This window comes from Schistocerca cancellata, chromosome 4 (assembly GCF_023864275.1).
Source record: "Schistocerca cancellata isolate TAMUIC-IGC-003103 chromosome 4, iqSchCanc2.1, whole genome shotgun sequence".
In the NCBI taxonomy this organism is placed as follows: Eukaryota; Metazoa; Arthropoda; class Insecta; order Orthoptera; family Acrididae; genus Schistocerca; species Schistocerca cancellata.
The window spans coordinates 287,536,630-287,556,402 of record NC_064629.1 but is presented as its reverse complement, the minus strand read 5'-3'; the positions used below and the strand labels follow the sequence as shown (position 1 = coordinate 287,556,402).

The 19,773-nt window shown below is 39.7% G+C and overlaps 1 protein-coding gene across 1 annotated transcript in view; it reads right to left on the bottom strand.

Annotated features, from left to right (window-relative positions):
• LOC126183451 (uncharacterized) overlaps nucleotides 1–19,773 on the bottom strand; it is a 283,765-nt gene that overhangs the window by 163,088 nt on the left and 100,904 nt on the right. The window contains exon 10 of the mRNA XM_049925445.1: nucleotides 17,175–17,365. Within this exon, the coding sequence (XP_049781402.1) occupies nucleotides 17,175–17,365 (191 nt within the window). The remainder of the gene's footprint in view (nucleotides 1–17,174; nucleotides 17,366–19,773) is intronic.

Sequence of the window (19,773 nt, the reverse complement as noted above, 5' to 3'; positions counted from 1 at the left end):
ATTTGGCGATACATCTCGCCTCTCTACTGAGACCTTTTGTGGGGAAGTGAGTGCATCATGTTCGCAACTCGGCTGACTTTATCAACAGACTGAAGTCACTTCAGCTCAGTGAAACTGACTTACTAGTCAGCTTTGATGTCATCTCATTTTTCACTAAGGTTGCTTTTATGGATTCTTTGTCGTTCATCAGCAATAAGTTCACTGCCGACATAACAGCGCTTTTCTATCATGTCCTTTCCTCAACCTACTTTTTATTTAACAACGAATATTTTGAGCAGACTGACGGTGTTGCCATGGGCAGTCCTCTCTCGCCTTTGGTAGCAAACTTGTTTCTGGAAGACTCTGAGAAAGGGCACTAGACTCGGCAGAATGTGATATGTAGATGACACCTTTGTAGTGTGGCCCCATGGTGAAGAAGAACTGTCACGGTTCTTGCAACATCTGAATGCAATCCACAAGAACATCCAGTTTACGATGGAAGTAGAGAAGGATGGTTGCTTGCCATTCTTGGACGTCTTGGTTACTAAGAGAGTGGATGGGTCATTAGGGCATTCTGTCTACCGTAAGCCAACACATACGGACCTTTACCTGCAAGCGTCGAGTTGTCATCATCCTACACAAACTACCGGCGTCCTTAGACATTGGTGCACCGGGCTCATGTTGTTTCTGATGGAGACAGCCTTAGAAAAGGAGCTGGAACATTTAGAGTCGGTGTTCAGAGGTAATGGTTACCCTCCACATCAGATTAGAAGAGCACTAAGAAGAAAGAAATGTGACCACCTACAAAATCAAGAAGATAAGGAGCTTTTCAAGTCCAGGGTGTTCCTTCCATACGTCGGCAACCTTTCATCTAAAATAGGCAGGATCCTAAGGAAATATCAAGTTAAAGTGATCTTCCGGCCACCTGCGAAGATTAGTGCCCTTCTCAGTTCAGTAAAGGATGATCTGGGTCTGCGGAAGGCCGGGATCTACAAAATTCCTTCCAAGTGTGGCAAAGCTTACATCGGTCAGACGACACGCACAGTACATGAAAGGTGCGTTGAACACGAACACCACACTCGCTTTTTACAGCCCAGTAAGTCAGCCGTAGCTGAGCACTGTATTACCACAGGACACGCTATGGATTTTTCTGCCACGAAAATCTTGGCCCCAGTGAAAACTTTCTGGGATTCAATAATTAAAGAATCTGTGGAGATACGCCTAGCGCAAAATCTTATAAATCTTGATGGTGGTTTTCAACTGGGCAAGGCTCTCTAATTTCCTCTGAGAGAAGACATTTTATTCATAATGACACGTCTGGCGACATCTGACGTCTGTTTTTAGCGACGCAGGCGCACATTCCGACAGAGGACGGACATGTAGTTTTCATCTTTACGTATGCGCCTGAGCGCCACAGATAGAACAGTAGCTCCAGAGGGCGCGGATTTCGATAGAGGACACTCCTGTGATGGAGGCCAATGCGCCTGCATTTTCTCTCCAATTTTTTGCTATAAAGCTGACTCCGGGAACTTGCAGTCTCCAGTGATGGACACTCACCTGAAGATGGCTGGACGATTGCCAGCCGAAATATCGTGCCAAGAAGTCTACATGATCTGGCTGCAATTCCGAAATCTCATCGATCAGATGTTTAATTGTTTGGGAATGGGCCAGAGTATGTGTCAGGATAGTCAGCAAGGGCACTGAGAAATTCCCACTCACTGAAAAGAGCATTATATGGCTCAGGGGGGCATGGAACAAAAAAAAAATAGGTGTTGTCATTCCACGCACTGTGAGCAGAGAAAAGGTGGGGCTGTAATTCTCAGACGCAGAGGTGTGAGCATAATGCTCGGCAAGACGCTCTGCGATTATGTCTGGAACGGCAGATACAGCTCCATATGTGGAAATTCCAGGTACACCTGTAGGGGTCTGACGGCCATGGTGGCATCGGAGCTTGTTCCAAACCCGGGAAGGAGAGGTTCGTGTTTCAATCGTGGATATGTATCATTCCCAACACTCCTACTTCCGTTGTTTGATGGGCAGGTGGTCCTGGGCACGGAGCCGTTTGAAGGCAATGAGATTCGTCAGGGATGGGTGGTGCTTATGATGTTGAAGGACCCGCCTATGGTCTCTAATGGCTGCAGCAATTTCCGGCGACCACCAAGGTACTGACTTCCGCCAAGGGCAACCTGAGGAACAAAGTATTGCCGATTCAGCTGTGACGACAATTGTTGTGGTGATGGTGACGATCATCTCATCAATGTTACCATGCAATGGAGATTCAACAATGGTAGCGGAGGTGAAAGTGTCCCAGTTAGCCTTGGGAAAAGCCCATCTCGGCAAGTGTCCAGTTGAGTGATGGTAAGGTAGGGACAGGAAGAGTGGAAACTGGTCACAACAACACAAGTCGTCATGAGCTATCCAGTGGATAGACTGGACTTCAAACCGAGAGATTAATGGCCGCGTATTTGCCATGTGCCACAATGAAATGTGTGGGGGCACCTGTATTTAGGAGGCTAAGGTCAAGTTGAGTTACCATGGCCAGTAACCCTGGTTCCATCCCACAAAGGATTATGGGCATTAAAATCACCTAGCAGGGGGTCAAAAAGTTTCTAGCCTAACAAATAAAGAATGACAGAAATTTCATAACACCAATTTATTTTTCAATATAATACCTGTGTACACTAATACACTTGCAGTCATGCTCAAATAATTTCTGCAAACCATTCAAATAAAAGGTCTTCGATTTCAAGTCCAACTAAGCATTCACAGCATCAATCACTGCAGCATCATTGTCAAATCATCTTCCTTTGAGGTCCTTTTTAGGTTTGGGAAAAGATAAAAGCCTGATGGAGCCAAATCTGGAGATTACAGCAGATGCAGTAACAATTCAAAGCCGCAGTCTTGCAGAGTTTCCAGTGTTGCGAGGACTTTGTGTGCTGGTACATTGTCCTGATGCAAAAGAACTCCAGGTGCCAATTTTCCGAGCCTTTGTTTCTTTATCTCTTCTTTCAAACGGTGCAGGAGGGTACAATAGTATGATGCATTGATAGTTATGCCCTTTAGCAAGCAATCCACCATAATTGTCTCTTCTGCATCCCAGAAAACTGATACCATCACCTTAACAGCTGATTTTTGTACCCAGAATTTTCTTCGGGTAGGGGATGAAAAATGTTTCGAATTGTGTTGTTTTGTCTCAGACTCAAAGTGGTGCGCCTGAGTTTCATCTATTGTCACATACCTTGCAAGAAAGTTGCCTTCATCCACTTCAAATTGGTGGATGATTTTTTCACAACACTGGGCCCATTCCTGTCTCTAATCTGCATTCAAGTCTTTCAGGACCCACCAAGATGAAAGTTTCTGCATTCCCAAAATATCCACAACAATGTCATGAGCACGCCCATGGGAGTTTCCAAATGTGGTTTAATGTGCTGCAACATTGTTCGATGATCCTACAAAATCGTATCGCGAATTGCAGTCACTGCTTCATAAGTGGCAATGGTGACAGACCTGCTCTTTGGCGCATCCTCCACACTCGTCCTTCCACATTTTAAGTCAGACACCCAGTTTTTCACTGTTGCATGAGACGGAGCACTGTCCTTAAGTGTATTCCACATGTCCTCCGCGATTTCCTTGGGCGCCATTCTGTTCAAATGATGATATGCAATCACAGCACGGTTCTTGATTTCGCCATTTTGCTTACACTACGGTATACAAAGAATCCTCACGGCCAAAACTAACAAAGCCAGAGCCATGAAATTCGACTTGCATACACACATAGTGTTGCCATAAAAGCAGCTGGTGGTGATACCTTTTTCCATGTTAAGTGACAGTATACTCTTCCTCGGCACTGTAAAAGTCATAAATCCTTTGAATGTTGAGTGTTTATGGTTTTATATACCAACGTAGAATTTCCCGGCACTTTAGAAAACGAAACTCACGGGGGAAAACACGTTTTGAAAGACCTTTGATGTGCAGCAATGTGTACACTGCATGTTTTCGTATTACGAAGTTATAAATTTGAATTCCGCTTTTGTAAGCATCATAGCTCATTCACGTGATCTCATCAGCTGATGACAGCAATAGGACACGTGATGTAGTCAGTCAGTAGCAAGATCACTCTTAAGTAGCGCGAATACACAAATAAGAAAAGTTAATGGCTTAAATTAATATAAATAGCATTCACATGTAATATTGGTCTCGAAGATTAATAAGTTGGAAGAGAAGCTAAGCTTCCACAAATAGTGTTGGTCTTTTTTGCGCGTGTTACACTTTACATCACACAAATGTGCCAGTAAAATTTTTAATAATGACGCAAATGTCTCATCTTCTGGGCTCGAAATTCTTCTAAATGGTCGTCCTCAAAGAGTTGATTTTTAAATGAGAGTCAAACGCTTTGTGATTTAAGAAACTCATCGTACATTCTCGCACATAGTTCATCTTGCGTAACAGAAAATCTGCTTTGAATGTAACGCTTTTCAAACCACCATTCGCAATATTTTCCCATGACCTGTTAGGAATAGGTTCGTTTCAGCAATTGCAAGAAAGCACCAGATAACTGGCGTCACCGTGCTTGCACAGCTACGATGACGCAGGAAGCCCATATGTTCGTACGTGTAAAACATTAAAAAATCTTACATTATGCCATAAAAGAAACAAGACATCAAAGGATACTTCAAGAGCGTTTGAATTTCGCGGACCATACTAAAATACATAATTCAGCTTAAAATGCACATCCGTATGTAAATTTTCTTGGAGTATCAGTATTCATGTTTTGTTCTTTATTATAGAATAATACGTGCACTTGAAATGCAGCAAACAGTTGAAACTAGCCAATAATGTGAAATTAAACACTTCGTTTCAAATAAATTGGCTGCCTCAGTAGAAAGGATTAATAAAAAGCCAAATCTCTTTATCAAACCGGCAAAAATAACTTCATTGTTCTGTAAGGCGATTAATGCTTGACTGTCAAAGATGGAAATAAAATCTGAAACTATTAACATATTTTAGCCTGCCATAATTATGCGAATGTATTTTAATTCTTTTAATAGCTCCCGGCCACAAAAATCCGTTTTGTTATCATTTAATGTGAGAGCAATAAACGAAGAGGAAACAACAAAATCACTGAATGTGGAGATGACCCACCTCCCCACCACAACTCTGACTGCTCTGTGCATCAGCCCCGGATCTATGATATTTCCGAACAGGGGCAATATTAAGTAGTGGTGCCCAGCCACACTTCCGTATCCAGAAGCTCATACGTGACTCGACTGCGCATGCACAAGAGCCCGCCCGCAACTCCTCAAACGAATCTAATTTAAACATATGTCACGTCACGCTCATCGGAGGCAATTAGTTGATATAAAGCATTGCATAGTGTTCCTAAAGCCTTTGACACATTTTACTGTTGGCAGACGCTTGTATGAGCACTGTTTTGTTGTTGTATATGGCACATTCCTTTGCATCTTAAGTTTTATTTTCGTTTATTTATTTATTTATTTATTTTTTTCTCCCGTTCATGTTTTGTTGCTACAGTATTATTCTGAAGTAGCAGGATATAATAATATCCTTTGTTAGAGTATTGGTTCTTACCAGTCAAAATCACAAAAATTTAACTGAAAACTAAAACAATGAAAAATTCCCGGAATTCTAAACAATTCCCGGATTTTTCCCAGTTTTCTCCCGGATGAAAAAATTCCCGGGTTTTTCCCGGATCTCCCGGTTGTCCCGGGTCATATACACCCTGATCCAGTATCTATAGAGCACTTCAAAGAAAGTTTAAGAAATATTAATTGGGGAGATGTATATAATGAGCCAAACGCTAATGATAAATGCAAAATATTTCTTGATAAATTTATATTTACTAAAAAATATATTTTACCAAAAAATTACTACATGTGACACCAAACAGTTTTCAAAGAAACCTTAGATTCCTACATGTATTAAAGTGTCTTCAGAAAGAAAAAGAAAATTGTATGAGACAGCAAGAATTAGTAAAGACCCAGAAGTAATTTTACACAATAAAAATTATTGTAACACACTGAGAAAAGTTGTCTGAAAATCAAAAAATATGTATATTAGAGATGAAATTAACAGCTCAAGCAATAAAATCAAATCAATATGGAGTGTTGTTAGAAGAGAGACAGGAAAAGTAACCATTGGGGTAGGTAGTATTACTATTAAAGAGAATGAGACCACCTTAACCAATAGTACACAAGTAGCTAATGGATTTAACAACCATTTCTTAAGTGTAGGTGAAAAAATTGGTGAGAATAGTTCAAAAGAAAATGCCAAGCAGTACATGGAAGAGTCATTTCGAGAAATCCCTGTCAGATTAATTTTCATCTCACAACCTCCTGTGAAATAAGGAAAATCATTAAATCTTTGAAAAATAAATGTTCTGTTGGAGTAGATGACATCTCTAACAAGGTATTAAAACAATGTGGAGCAGTTACAGCTGGTTTTATGAGTCACGTCTGTAATGCATCACTACCTCAAGGTATTCGTGAAATCTTCTCGGGTGATCAGCCGAGTAAAGGCGTCGTCTTCTCGCAACGTTTCGAAGGGTTTCGTACCCATCATCTTCAAGCGAAGATGATGGGTACGAAACCCTTCGAAACGTTGCGAGAAGACGACGCCTTTACTCGGCTGATCACCCGAGAAGATTTCATGAATGGAATACGCCGAGAAAGTCTCAAATCACACCTCAAGGTATTGTCCCAGACAGGTTAAAATATGCCATTGTCAAGCCTCTCTACAAAAAAAAGGGGACACCACAGATGTCAGTAATTACCAGCCAATGTCCTTGTTTACAGCATTTTCAAAAATTGCTGAGAAAGTGATGTACTCATGAGTAGTTAGGCATCTCAACAGTAATGGAATACTTTGTAAATCAATGTTTGGATTTCAAAAATGCTGTTCTACTTAATCAGCAATATACAGTTTCACTGCCCACATAATAGAGCCTTTAAATAGTAAAATATCACCAATAGGAATTTTCTGGGACTTATGCAAAGCATTTGATTGTGTGAACCATGACATGATGTTACAGAAATTACAACTCTGCAGTATAAATAGAACAGCACAGAGAGTGGTTTAAGTCATATCTACAGAATAGGAAGCAAAAAGTTTCTTTATAAGCTTTAAGTGGTTTAAGGAAGTTTCCCACTTCATTTAACTGGAGTGAAATTACATTAGGTGTTCTACATGGTTAGATCATGGGTCCCCTTCTGTTCTTGACATACGTGAATGGTCTCCTCCTTATCTGCAATAAGAAGCTAAATTGACACGGTTTGCTGATGATACAAGCTTCATTATTAATCCAGTAAAAGAAACTCCAATAGAAAATGATACAAATAATGTCTTTGGAAAAATTACTGATTGATTTTCTGCAAATGGGCTTGCTCTGAACTTCAAAAAAACACAGTACATCCAAATTTCTACTGCAAGGAGTACAGTTTCTACAATAAATATCAACAAAAGTCAGTAACCAGGGTAGAGCATACTAAGTTTTTGGGTGTACATATAGATGAGAATCTTAATTGGAAAATTAACAATACAGGGTGATTCAAAAAGAATACCACAACTTTAGGAATTTAAAACTCTGCAACGACAAAAGGCAGAGGTAAGCACTATCTGTCGGCGAATTAAGGGAGCTATAAAGTTTCATTTAGTTGTACATTTGTTCGCTTGAGGCGCTGTTGACTAGGCATCAGCGTCAGTTGATGCTAAGATGGCGACCGCTCAACAGAAAGCTTTTTGTGTTATTGAGTACAGCAGAAGAGAATCGACGACAGTTGTTCAGCGTGCATTTCGGGAAACAACTCAGTATGAACGTGACTCGCCTAAGGTGAACGTTTTCTGTGCCATTTCAGCCAATAAAGTTTTTGGTCCCTTTTTCTTCGAAGGTGCTACTGTAACTGGACTACACTATCTGGAGATGTTAGAGAATTGGCTGTTCCCTCAGCTCGAACAAGAAGCACAACAATTCGTATTTCAGCAGGATGGAGCGCCACCACATTGGCACTTATCTGTCCGTAACTACCTGAACGTCAACTACCCGAGGCGATGGATTGGTCGCCAGGCAGCCCGTGACAGTTCACTTCATCACTGGCCTCCAAGAAGCCCTGATCTTACCCCCTGCGATTTTTTTTTATGGGGGTATGTTAAGGATATGGTGTTTCGGCCACCTCTCCCAGCCACCATTGATGATTTGAAACGAGAAATAACAGCAGCTATCCGAACTGTTACGCCTGATATGCTACAGAGAGTGTGGAACGAGTTGGAGTATCAGGTTGATATTGCTCGAGTGTCTGGAGGGGGCCATATTGAACATCTCTGAACTTGGTTTTGAGTGAAAAAAACCCTTTTTAAATACTCTTTGTAATGATGTATAACAGAAGGTTATATTATGTTTCTTTCATTAAATACACATTTTTAAAGTTGTGGTATTCTTTTTGAATCACCCTGTATTATGAAAAGGGAATTTGCTACTCACCTTATAGCAGAGATGCTGAGTCACAGATAGGCACAACCAAAAGACTCTCTCAATTTTCTGCTGCGAGCAGCAGCACCAGTGCATGATGGGAGTGGCAACTGGGTGGGGGTAAGGAGGAGGCTAGGGTGGGGAGGGGGAGGGATAGTATGGTGGGGATGGCGGAGAGTGAGGTGGTGCAGGTTAGACAGAGGGCAGGGGCCAGGTGGGGAGGGGAGAAGCAGCGGAAAAGGGGAGAAATAAAGACTGTGTGTGGTGGTGGAATGACGGCTGTGTAGTGCTCGAATGGGAACAAGGAAGGGGCTGGATGGGTGAGAACAGTGACGAACATAGGTTGAGGTCAGGAGGTTTTTTTTGTTGTGCCTACATGCGACTCAACATCTCTGTTATATGGTGAGTAGCAACTTTTCTTCTCATCATATGTTGCACTCCACCCTGAATTTTCTATTGTTTTAATTGGAAAATACATATTTTGGATCCCTAAAGTGACTAGGTTCAGCAACTTTTGCAATCAGTATAATTACTAATTTAACTCACCACTTAGGCAAAAAGTATTCACTGCTCAAAAGAAAGTGGTTAGAGTAACGTGTGGGGTTCATAGTCGTACATCTTGTAGACATCTGTTTAAAAGGTTAGGAATTCTTCCAACAGCCTCACAGTACATTTACTCAGTAATGAAATTTATTCTCAACAACATGGACCAGTTTAAACACAACAGTGACATTCATGATTTTAATACCAGAAGAAAGAAAGACTTACACAATCCTCTACTTGAAGAAAGAAAGACTTACACAATCCTCTACTTAACCTATCTTTGATGCAGAAAGGGGTAAAATATGCTGCTGTAAAACTTTTCAATAAAGATGAAATAAAATGTCTGACAGACAGCAGTAATAGTTTCAAAAATAAATTGAAATTGTATTTCCTTGACACCCAAATAAGAGGCAAAACACAATTAATACCTTCACTGCAAGATAGTAACGGTAATGTTATCGATGACAGTGCCACAAAAGCAGAGTTGCTAAACATGGTTTTCTGAAGTTCCTTCACCGAACAGGATGAAGAAAGTGTTACAGAATTCAAATCAAGAACAGCTGCCAACATGAGTAACTTGGAAACAGACATGCATGGTGAACAGAATCACCTTAAATCACTTAATAAAGGCAAGCCTTCAGGTCCAGATAGTATAAAAATCAGGTTCCTTTCAGTATATACTGATACTATAGCCCCCCCTGTACTTAGCAATCATATACAACAACTCGCTCAGAGAGAGATCTGTACATAAGACTGGAAAGTTGCACAGATCACACCAATATTCAAGAAAGGAATTAGGAACAATCCACTGAACTACACACCTGTATCATTTACATCAATTTGCTAAGCTTTTGGAACATATACTGTGCTTGAACACTATGAAATCCCTTGAAGAAAACAATTCACTGTCAAATAAGTCAGCACGGATCCAGAAATGATTGCTACTGACAGAGGATCTCAAACTGATTGCATATTTCTAGACTTCCAGAAGGCCTTCGATACCCTTCCTCACAAGCAACTTCTAATCAAATTGCTTCCCTACAGAGTATTGTCTCAGTTGTGCGACTGGATTCATGATTTCCTCTCAGAAAGGTCACAGTTCGTAGTAATGGGCAGAAAGTCATCGAGTAAAATAGAAGTGATATCTGGTGTTCCCCAAGGAAGTTATACGTCCTTTGCTGTTCCTCATCTACATAAAGGATTTAGGAGACAATCTGAGCACCTATCTTTGAGCGTTTTCAGATAATGCTATCATTTACCATCTCATAAAGCCATCAGATGATCAAAACCAGTTTTAAAATAAATTAGAAAAGGTATTTGTATGGTGTGAAAAGTGGCAACTGACTCTAAATAATAAGAAGAGTGAAGTCAACCACGTGAGTACTAAAGGGAATCAAGTAAATTTTGGTTCCATGATAAATCACACAAATCTATAGGCTGCGAATTCAACTAAGTATTACTTAAGTCTTTCTTGTCACATTTCTTATAAAGAGGTTTAACAAGGGTATATTTTAATCTGTCTGGGAAAGATCCCTGTACCAGTGACTTATTACTCATATCACTAAGGACATTACATATTAAGTTAGAACAACTTTTCAGATTTCTTTTTGAAATTCCATCCACACCATATGAGTCTTCATTTTTTTTATAATTTTATTAATTCCAGTGAAGGTTGTTGTGATACTTCTAACTCTTTAAAGTTTTGTGGAACAACACTTTTAATATATCCTCTTGCTTCTACAACTTAACCATTCAATCTTGTTTTTGCTGCAACATTTGGAATGTGATTATTGAAAGTACCCACAACCTGTGAATTATCAGTCGTGCCACTGTCATTAGTTTAACTGTTACTTACAGTATCCTGCAAACTGACTACCTGCCCTGTCTCCCACTTTACAATATCTCCATATAATTTTAATCTTGCTATCTATATTATTAATAAGTCAGGATATACAAACTTCTTGACACTTTAATGACCTTCCTTAAAATATTACAGTAATTTTTACTGTGTGCAGTAATGTTGAATCTAAACTTATTCCGGCCTTCATATAAATTTCCCTCTTCCTCTTACACAAGATTTTAATTTCTTTAGTTAGATTTGAGTTACTTGTTATTTTGATGGATTTTCTAGCTAAATTTTTAGGAAAGCAACTTTCAAATACTGATGTTACTATGGAATAAACTGAATCGGACATCACTATCAAATGAGATCCATCCTTCATGAAATCCTCCCCACTCTACCAAGAGTGTCTTTCCGCCATCCACCTAACCTTCGTAACCTCTTGGTTCATCCCTATTAAATCCCCAAACCACCTTCCCTACCCTCTGGCTCCTACCCTTGTAACTGCCCCCGGTGTAAAACCTGTCCCATGCACCCTCCCACCACCACCTACTCCAGTCCTGTGACCCGGAAGGTGTACACGATCAAAGGCAAAGCCACGTGTGATAGCACCCACGTGATTTACCAACTGACCTGCCTACACTGTGAAGCTTTCTATGTAGGAATGACCAGCAACAAACTGTCCATTCGCATGAATGGACACAGGCAGACAGTGTTCGTTGGTAATGAGGATCACCCTGTGGCTAAACATGCCTTGGTGCACGACCAGCACATCTTGGCACAGTGTTACACCGTCCGGGTTATCTGGATACTTCCAACTAACACCAACCTGTCAGAACTCCGGAAATGGGAACTTGTCCTTCAGTATATCCTCTCTTCCCGTTACCCAGCAGGCCTGAACCTACGCCGCTCATACCTCACCTGTCAGTCAATAACATCTTTGCCTCTGTACTTCCACCTCGACTGACATCTCTGCCCAAACTCTTTGCCTTTACAAATGTCTGCTTGTGTCTGCTTGTTCGGATGGATATGTGTGTGCATGTGAGTGGGTACCTGTCCTTTTTTCCCCCTAAGGTAAGTCTTTCCGCTCCCGGGATTGGAATGACTCCTTACCCTCTTCCTTGAAACCCACATCCTTTCGTCTTTCCCTCTCCTTCCCTCTTTCCTGATGAAGCAACCGCTGGTTGTGAAAGCTTGAATTTTGTGTGTATGTTTGTGTGTCTATCAACATGCCAGCACTTTCGTTTGGTAAATTACATCATCTTTGTTTTTAGATATCCTTTTCCCATGTGGAATGTTTCCCTATATAAAGACCCACTGCATTCTATGAACCTGCCTCAGTGCTGTAAGATACTGCAATGTTTATTTCCATTAACTGTGTGCATCACAGTCAGACAGTCCATTAACCATTTGGTACATATTAATATATATTAATTGTTGCAGTCTGAGCACTGTCTATTAAAAATGTTATCAATTGGTGTCCTACTAGCCTACTGCACACAAGTTGGAATATTAACTATTAAAATTAGATTGAAACACTAAATAATGACTCCAGTTCATTGTTTCTGTTCATACATTTTTAGAAATTTAAACTGAAATCTTCACAAACTACTAACTTCTTGTCTGACAGGTAGCTCAATAATGCATCTACATTTCTCATAAAAGTTGAAAGTTTTCTACAGGGAATCTGCAGACTCTTACATACAGAAGACAAGTATTCTGCATTAACAACTCACAAGCACATGCTTCTAAGTTCTGACATACACATTAACTGTTTGTTTCAATATTGTTGACTCTGTGCCCAATTTAACCATATGCTGCAATTCCCCCTTTTTTCAAGTTAGCTCTAGACGAAAAAGATGTTACTCTGTAATCGCTGATATTAAACTTCTCCACACTGTGAATTTACGGTGCAGAGAAAAGCACAGAATATCTATCACTTTAGAAATTTCCGTATCTTCTAGGCATGCAAGAAGCTCGTCTATGTTGTTTTCAACCACCAAATGTTCTGATGAGTCAAATTAATTTTATTTTTCTGGAAATTGTTACATATATTATGGACCTGTTCTGTTCTAATTTCTTTCAAGGCTGTCTGTGTATAACTTGACTCTAACCTAAAAAATGTGCCCCTCTGACTCCAGTAATCAAAGGGATTTTGTCTTGTGTGCTTATGGCCTACATTACGATTTCTGCAATATGTTCAGTTAATCCGTCCTCCTCCTTCCTACTGATATGCAGGCCATGATTTGTGTATCCTCATCTCCTAACTGCAGCAACAGGCACAGCACAGATGTGAGAGTGTTTCAGTCAAAAGCAATCCACTTAGCTCTTTCTTTACATGACTAACTGGTGTATTAACCCAGGGCTGGTCATGGTGCAGTAAAACCTCCAAAAGCACTATACAAGTGCATGCTGCTCCTATTTCCTCAAAGTCACATTTAATACTATACTCTTAAATTGTTAGCCAAGCTGTTTCCTTTTCCTTTTCCTCCTCATCCTCCTCCTCCTATGGCTGCATACTGCTCCTACTACTATATGTACCTGATGCTCTTCATCAAAACCTCTGCACAAGGCCCCTATATTCTATCACCTGGCTAACACTGACAATAGGTTTTACAATGCTTGTGACCTGGTATTCTACACATAGATTTTCCTGGAGCATTTGGCCTACACCCCTTCCAACACTGCTACCTAGCAGTGGAACTCTCTTCTTTCTGCAGTGTAGTGTCTGAGACACTGCACTGACAATCATCAGTCGCATTCAATTAAGAAAGAACTGACTAAATGTGTTGTAAAATATTTCAGGACAAATGAAGATTTATGTCGGACCGAGATTCTAACCGAGATTTCCCATTTGTTGTGAGCAGTTGCCTTAACCACTTCGACTATCCAAGAACGCTTCCAGGAGCAGCCCAAATTTCCATTTGTCCTGGTGTCTATTATAACATGTGCTCGCACTGTATTAGCATGATTTCCACATACGGAAAGGTACTGTTTTCTCTTGTTATCGCATTCTATGGCACAAAATACTGCAGTGTAGTATATAGTGTGAACACATGGGAGAGTACACACCAGAACAAATGGAGATTTGGAAGCATGCTCGGATAGCCAAAGCGGTTAAGACGGCCGCACGCAATAAGCGGGAAATCTGAGTTCGAGTCCTGGTCCAACACAAATTCTCATTTGTTCTGAAATATTCTACAGCTGATGCAGAACTATAATCACAATTTGTGAGTTAATTTTTTTCTTTGTACTTGACTTTTCTACTGACCTAGCCTTTACGTTGTACCAATGTATCAGCTGCCCTCTGTTTTGTTCAAAAACTGGTTGAGGCTCCTCTCCTATTTCAGGTAATAAGTCATACTGATTGATAACCATAATCTGAAATGTGACTTCTGAGGATTTCCTGTTTGCTTATTACTTTGTGCATTTTCCCAGCTCCCATTATCTCTTTCCTCTTCAACATATCTAATGCAAAATATGATATTGCTAATTCTGTGTGAAAGGCACATCTCTTCCTTCCCTGTTTCATGATTCACTTGTTTCAACTACATAATCTACAACTCCATGGGAGAGCTTCATCTGACACTTTACTGGTTTCTGCACTACAATCACCCAGGGAAACATCAACCCACAGTCCTGACATGCTTCTTCCATACTAACCAACCTACTGCAACATCAGCATTTGTCACATGATGTGACTTTTACAGTAAACTAAACAGTCGACACACTTAATAACGCGAGAATGTAATCACCACATTGATGTTTGTAAGTTTTAGGCAGTAGGAAATGAATGAAACTAAAATGCACAATATTTTTAACAACAATCTTAAACAGACACTACCAAGAAATTATGACTAGCATTGTAATGTATCCAAACAACACATAACGAGTAGATGGCAGGTGGACATTAATGGTAGAATTTAAACACACCACAGATATTCTCTAAACATAGGTTTAAATCACGAAAGACATATCTCAGGTTATTCTGGTTTCTCGTGACACTCTGGCAATGACCAAACGAACACATGACCATTAGTGCTGCCCTTCTTTGTGTATATTCAATATCTGCTAACCGTCTTATTCTGTATGGAGGTCTCACACACACTTGAGAAATATTCTAGGATGGGCTCCGTGAATGTTTTATAAGTTATCCCCTTTACACAGTGACTACATTTTCCTAGTATCCTATCACTGAAACCACCATACACATACAGGCATGCTGCAAGGGCTAGAAGTGACGATTTCGAACAAGCACTTATTTCAGCCTTTTTGGACACTAAGCTATCTGGCAGGGGAGGCATACAGAACAACACAACTGCTGTACGATGGCTAATATTATGTTCCATGGGATTCATGTTGGGTGGTCTGGATGGCCAAATCATTTGCTCAAAGTGTCGAGAATGTTCTTCAAACCAACTGTGAACAAGTGTGGCCCAGTGACGTTGCACATTGTCATCCATAAAAGTTCCATCATTGTTTGGGAACATGAAGTCCATGAATGGCTGCAAATGGTTCCCAAGTAACCGAACATAACCATTTCCGGACAATGATCTGTTCAGTTGGATCAGAGGAGCTTGTCCATTCCACATAAATGCAGCCTACACCCATATGATGCCACCACCAGCTTGCATAGTGCCATGTTAACAACTTGGGTCCATGGCTTCGTGGGGTCTGTGCCACATTCAAACCCTACCCTCAGGTCTTACCAACTGAAATCGGGTCTCAACCAACTACGCCACGGTTTTCCAGCCATGTAGAGTTCAACTGATATCGTCATGAGCCCAGGAGAGGCACTGCATGCAATGACATGCTGTTAGCAAAGGCATTTGCATCGGTTGTTTGTTGCCATAGCCCATTTACGCCGAATTTCGACACATTGTCCTAAAAGATATGTTTGTTGTACGTTCAACGTTGATTTCTGGGGTTATTTCACACAGTGTTACTTATCTGTTAGCAGTGATAACTCTATGCAAATGCTGCTGCTCTTGGTTGTTAAGTGAAGGCCATCAGCCACTGTGCTGTCCACGATGACAGGTAATGTCTGAAATTTGGTATTCTCAGAAAACTCTTGACACTGTGGATCTCAGATTATTGAATTCCATAATGATTTCTGATGTGGAATGTCCCTTGCATCTAGCTCCAATTATCATTCAGCATTCAAAGTCTGTTAATTACTATCATGCGGCCATAATCACGTCACAAAATATTTCCAAATGACTGACCAGATTACAAATGACAGTTCCACCAATGCACTGCCCCTTTTATATTCGTATACTATTGCCATCTGTATGTGCACATCGGTATCCCATGGCTTTTGTTACCTAATCTAATTGCTCTGTTTCTCCTGACTTATCATTTTTTTCTCTTTTGTTAGAATATCAGCACATAAATCTACAAGTGGCAGCTGTAATATATACAGGAGATGTGAATTAAAAACTGATGAAATATTACCGTGAAGTGAGTAGACCCATGAATTCCTATTCAACAGAAATATCTGCTATTCTGGTACAATAATATTTAAAATGAACAGGGAAATACTTTATAACATTCTTAACTGTCTGAAAACGTGCTCTGTATTATTTTTTGAACCACTGTTAAAACTGATGAAAGTATCTACAGTGTGGATGGTCTATATTTGAAGAGGGCATCCATACCTCCTCTTCTTTCTCATTTTCAATAACCACATTTTTGGCATCTTGTCAGACAATACAGCAGAGAACGTAGTTTTGTTTCACACACTGCAAGTAATCCACTGAACTAGCAATGTGGAAACAGCAACAGGATAAAGGTTCCTGGTGAGAAGCGAGATGCTTGTGTGAGCAGCGAACATGTGCCGGTAGCAAGGCTGCATTGTAAATGCACAAGGCTCCCAGCAAGCAGTGAGATGTGGCATGCCAGCAGCGGACTGCAAGGTGACAGCAGTGAGGCTGCACCATAAACGTGCCCTTGAGAACAATATTCTTGAAACAGCTTCACGGAAAAGTTTGTTCTTAGGGAATGAATATGAATCAAATTGCATATTTAAGCTCATTTTTATACATTCCTAAAATCCTGAGAATTATGCAAGCAATTCACACAGTAAATTAGTCATAGTATAAGTAAAAATGCTTTCATAATCAGGAATTATTTTCACAAAAACAGTCATGCATAAGATATATTAAACAAAAATAATAACTGGCAGCAGACAACCTTTTTATGACTTGCATACAATTATCATCACCTTATGTCATTTTTCAAAACATCAAATCATGTGTCTCTGATATTTCCAAGTGAGTAAAAAAAAGGGGGGGGACTATTAATCATGATTTAAAATATTTTTTGACTTACTTGTCCCATTAACAATTTTTTCTGCATTTTCTGCTCCTTTCACACTTTTCGGTGTGACATTCAGAACAGCACCAGCTGGAGATGGCATGGACTCTTCATTTGTCTGTTTTTTTGGAAGTAAAGTCTTAAGTGTCTTTGGCAGCACTTTCTCAGTTAAAGAAGTTCCTTGAGTCGCTGATACCAACTCGGCTCTGCAAGAGGATTACTGTTTATTGACTGACACAGTGTACTAACATCAATCTACTGTACTTATTCACCTACTCTGGCACTAATGGACGTGTATTATGAAAAATGAACACTATACAAGGAAGTCTGCTGCATGAAGTATAGTTCACTGCAATGGAATATTTAATCACTGGCTTCTCAGGTATTCACTTGATGTTAAACAGCCCCTATTCATGTGTTATTAGTTTGTTTACGATTAGGTATTTTAGTAGAATAGCTGCTACAACAGATGTGAAACAAAGTGAGAAATTTTGCCACAAAAATAGCAGAATGAATTACAAGAAAGATACATGTAGTAAGTACATTGCAGTAACTTTTAAATGCAGTTTTATACTTAAGTTTTATACTTATAAAGAAAGCAATCACAAGTTGCCCAATATTTGCCACCAATATCGTTTTCTATGTTCAGCTTTTAGAGTACCTCTATTCCTTTTCTCATTTCCTCAGGCTCTAAGAAACTGTGATGGCAATGACAAATACATCATGGAATCAATGTTAGTTTTTCCTTCAAGCATCTTTAATCCATTTAGAAGGTGGCCCAATAATATTTAAAGCTTTCTGTTCTGTTTTTTGTGCCACATTAAGATACAGAAGCAGTAGCCCAAACGACGACGACGACGATGATGATGATGATGATGATGATGAGGAGGAGGAGGAGGAAGAGAGGAACACAATGATGACAATTATTGTTATTTTATGTGATGTAAGACTGCTTAGTCAAGAATCAATAAAAGAGGAGCCCAAAAAAAGCTATACTTTATTTACCAAATTTGTGAAGTGATTCTGCTTAAAAGTTCAATTTCTAAATATCATTCACACAGAAAACACACCCACTATCGCCAATGACTGGATGAGTTCAGTATCAAAGTCACTGGCGTAAGTCCCAGCAATGTAAATCTAGAAGTCACCGAGAAGACATTTTCATATTTCTGAATTTCAGCAACATATGGCTAAAGAAAGGGTGATACCAAATGTATCACAATCTTATAATTTAAAATGATAAAGCTGTTGCACTCTTAGATGTGCAGCATGAAGTAATTTCTTAATTCAGGAAACAGTTCCCTATTCTTAGCATGTATTACTACATCAACTGCACATTCAAGCTTTACTACTAACAGCTGTGAGAAATCAGTGTCTAAATGTGGACAGATGTTAAAAATATCTTGGATGATGTGCATTCCCTAACTTAACAATGGCTTCACCTTCTAGGCTTCAAACTGTACCCTCAACAATGAATTTTGTAACTCATTTACAAACTTTCAACTGCCCAAAATACAAAAACAAAAAACATGTGGCATAGCACTGGAATTATGGATGGAACCATAGTTCAATTGGTCAACGGTGGAGTAGGAATTGGCTTCGGCCTTTCTGAGAGACCCATCCTGGAACCCATCTAAAATGATTTAGGGAAAAGTGAAAAAAAATCTGAAGTACATATTTGGCGAATTCAGATACTTTCCTTCTGAAAAAGAGTGCATTGTGTCAAATGAAGTACCAACTCTCTTGGTGCTTGTTGTCTGATTGCTTAACAGGACAGTTATTAATACCTCTTCGAGTATACTGCAAAGCAAGGGTGTTGATAAGACTTACCTAGTCACATTTATCTACTTTCACATTCAAGCATTTTTCTCAAACACCACATGCTAAGTACACAAATACATAAGACAATATATCAGGTAAATGACTTGCTGATTTATTTACAGGGCATAGATGAGATACCACCTTATACAAACAAAAATTTCATACCCTTCAATCTGTAATAAAGACAATTTTGGTAACTTGTGATACACTTAAAATTAGAGGCTCTGAAGACTACTCCCTGTCTGCAAATAATGAGTGTGACCCACAAGGAAAAGGACAACTCTTTCACATCCAAAAAATTTAAAGGAGGTAAGCATTTCCTGGGTTGCTGGATTTACCCATCAAAGCTTACAATGTTTAACTTAATTTTCTATACATCCATGACTGTATTTCCTTATGTATGGGAACACCTCAGCCACTGATTCCCTCCCTCCTCCCCCCCCCCCCCCCCCCATTTCTAGAATTCTCATCTTATGACTTTTTTGAAGTAGCATGATAATCCCTTTTATCATACACTTCATGATAGCAGATCAGTCTGCAACTGCAAGTATGATATAAATACATATTTCTTATGGTCACCATAATCCTTGACAGCAACACCCCCCCCCCCCCAATCCCCTTCCACACAAATACAATTTATTTTCCCCCCTTGACAAAGCAGGTGTGTCCTTCAGGATATATGTGGATTTGTGATAGGTGTTTTCACTTTATATACAATAGTTCATTATTATTATTATTAGGAATACTAACTTAAAGCAACAGCACGCAGTAACTGCAAACATTTGCCAGAGGA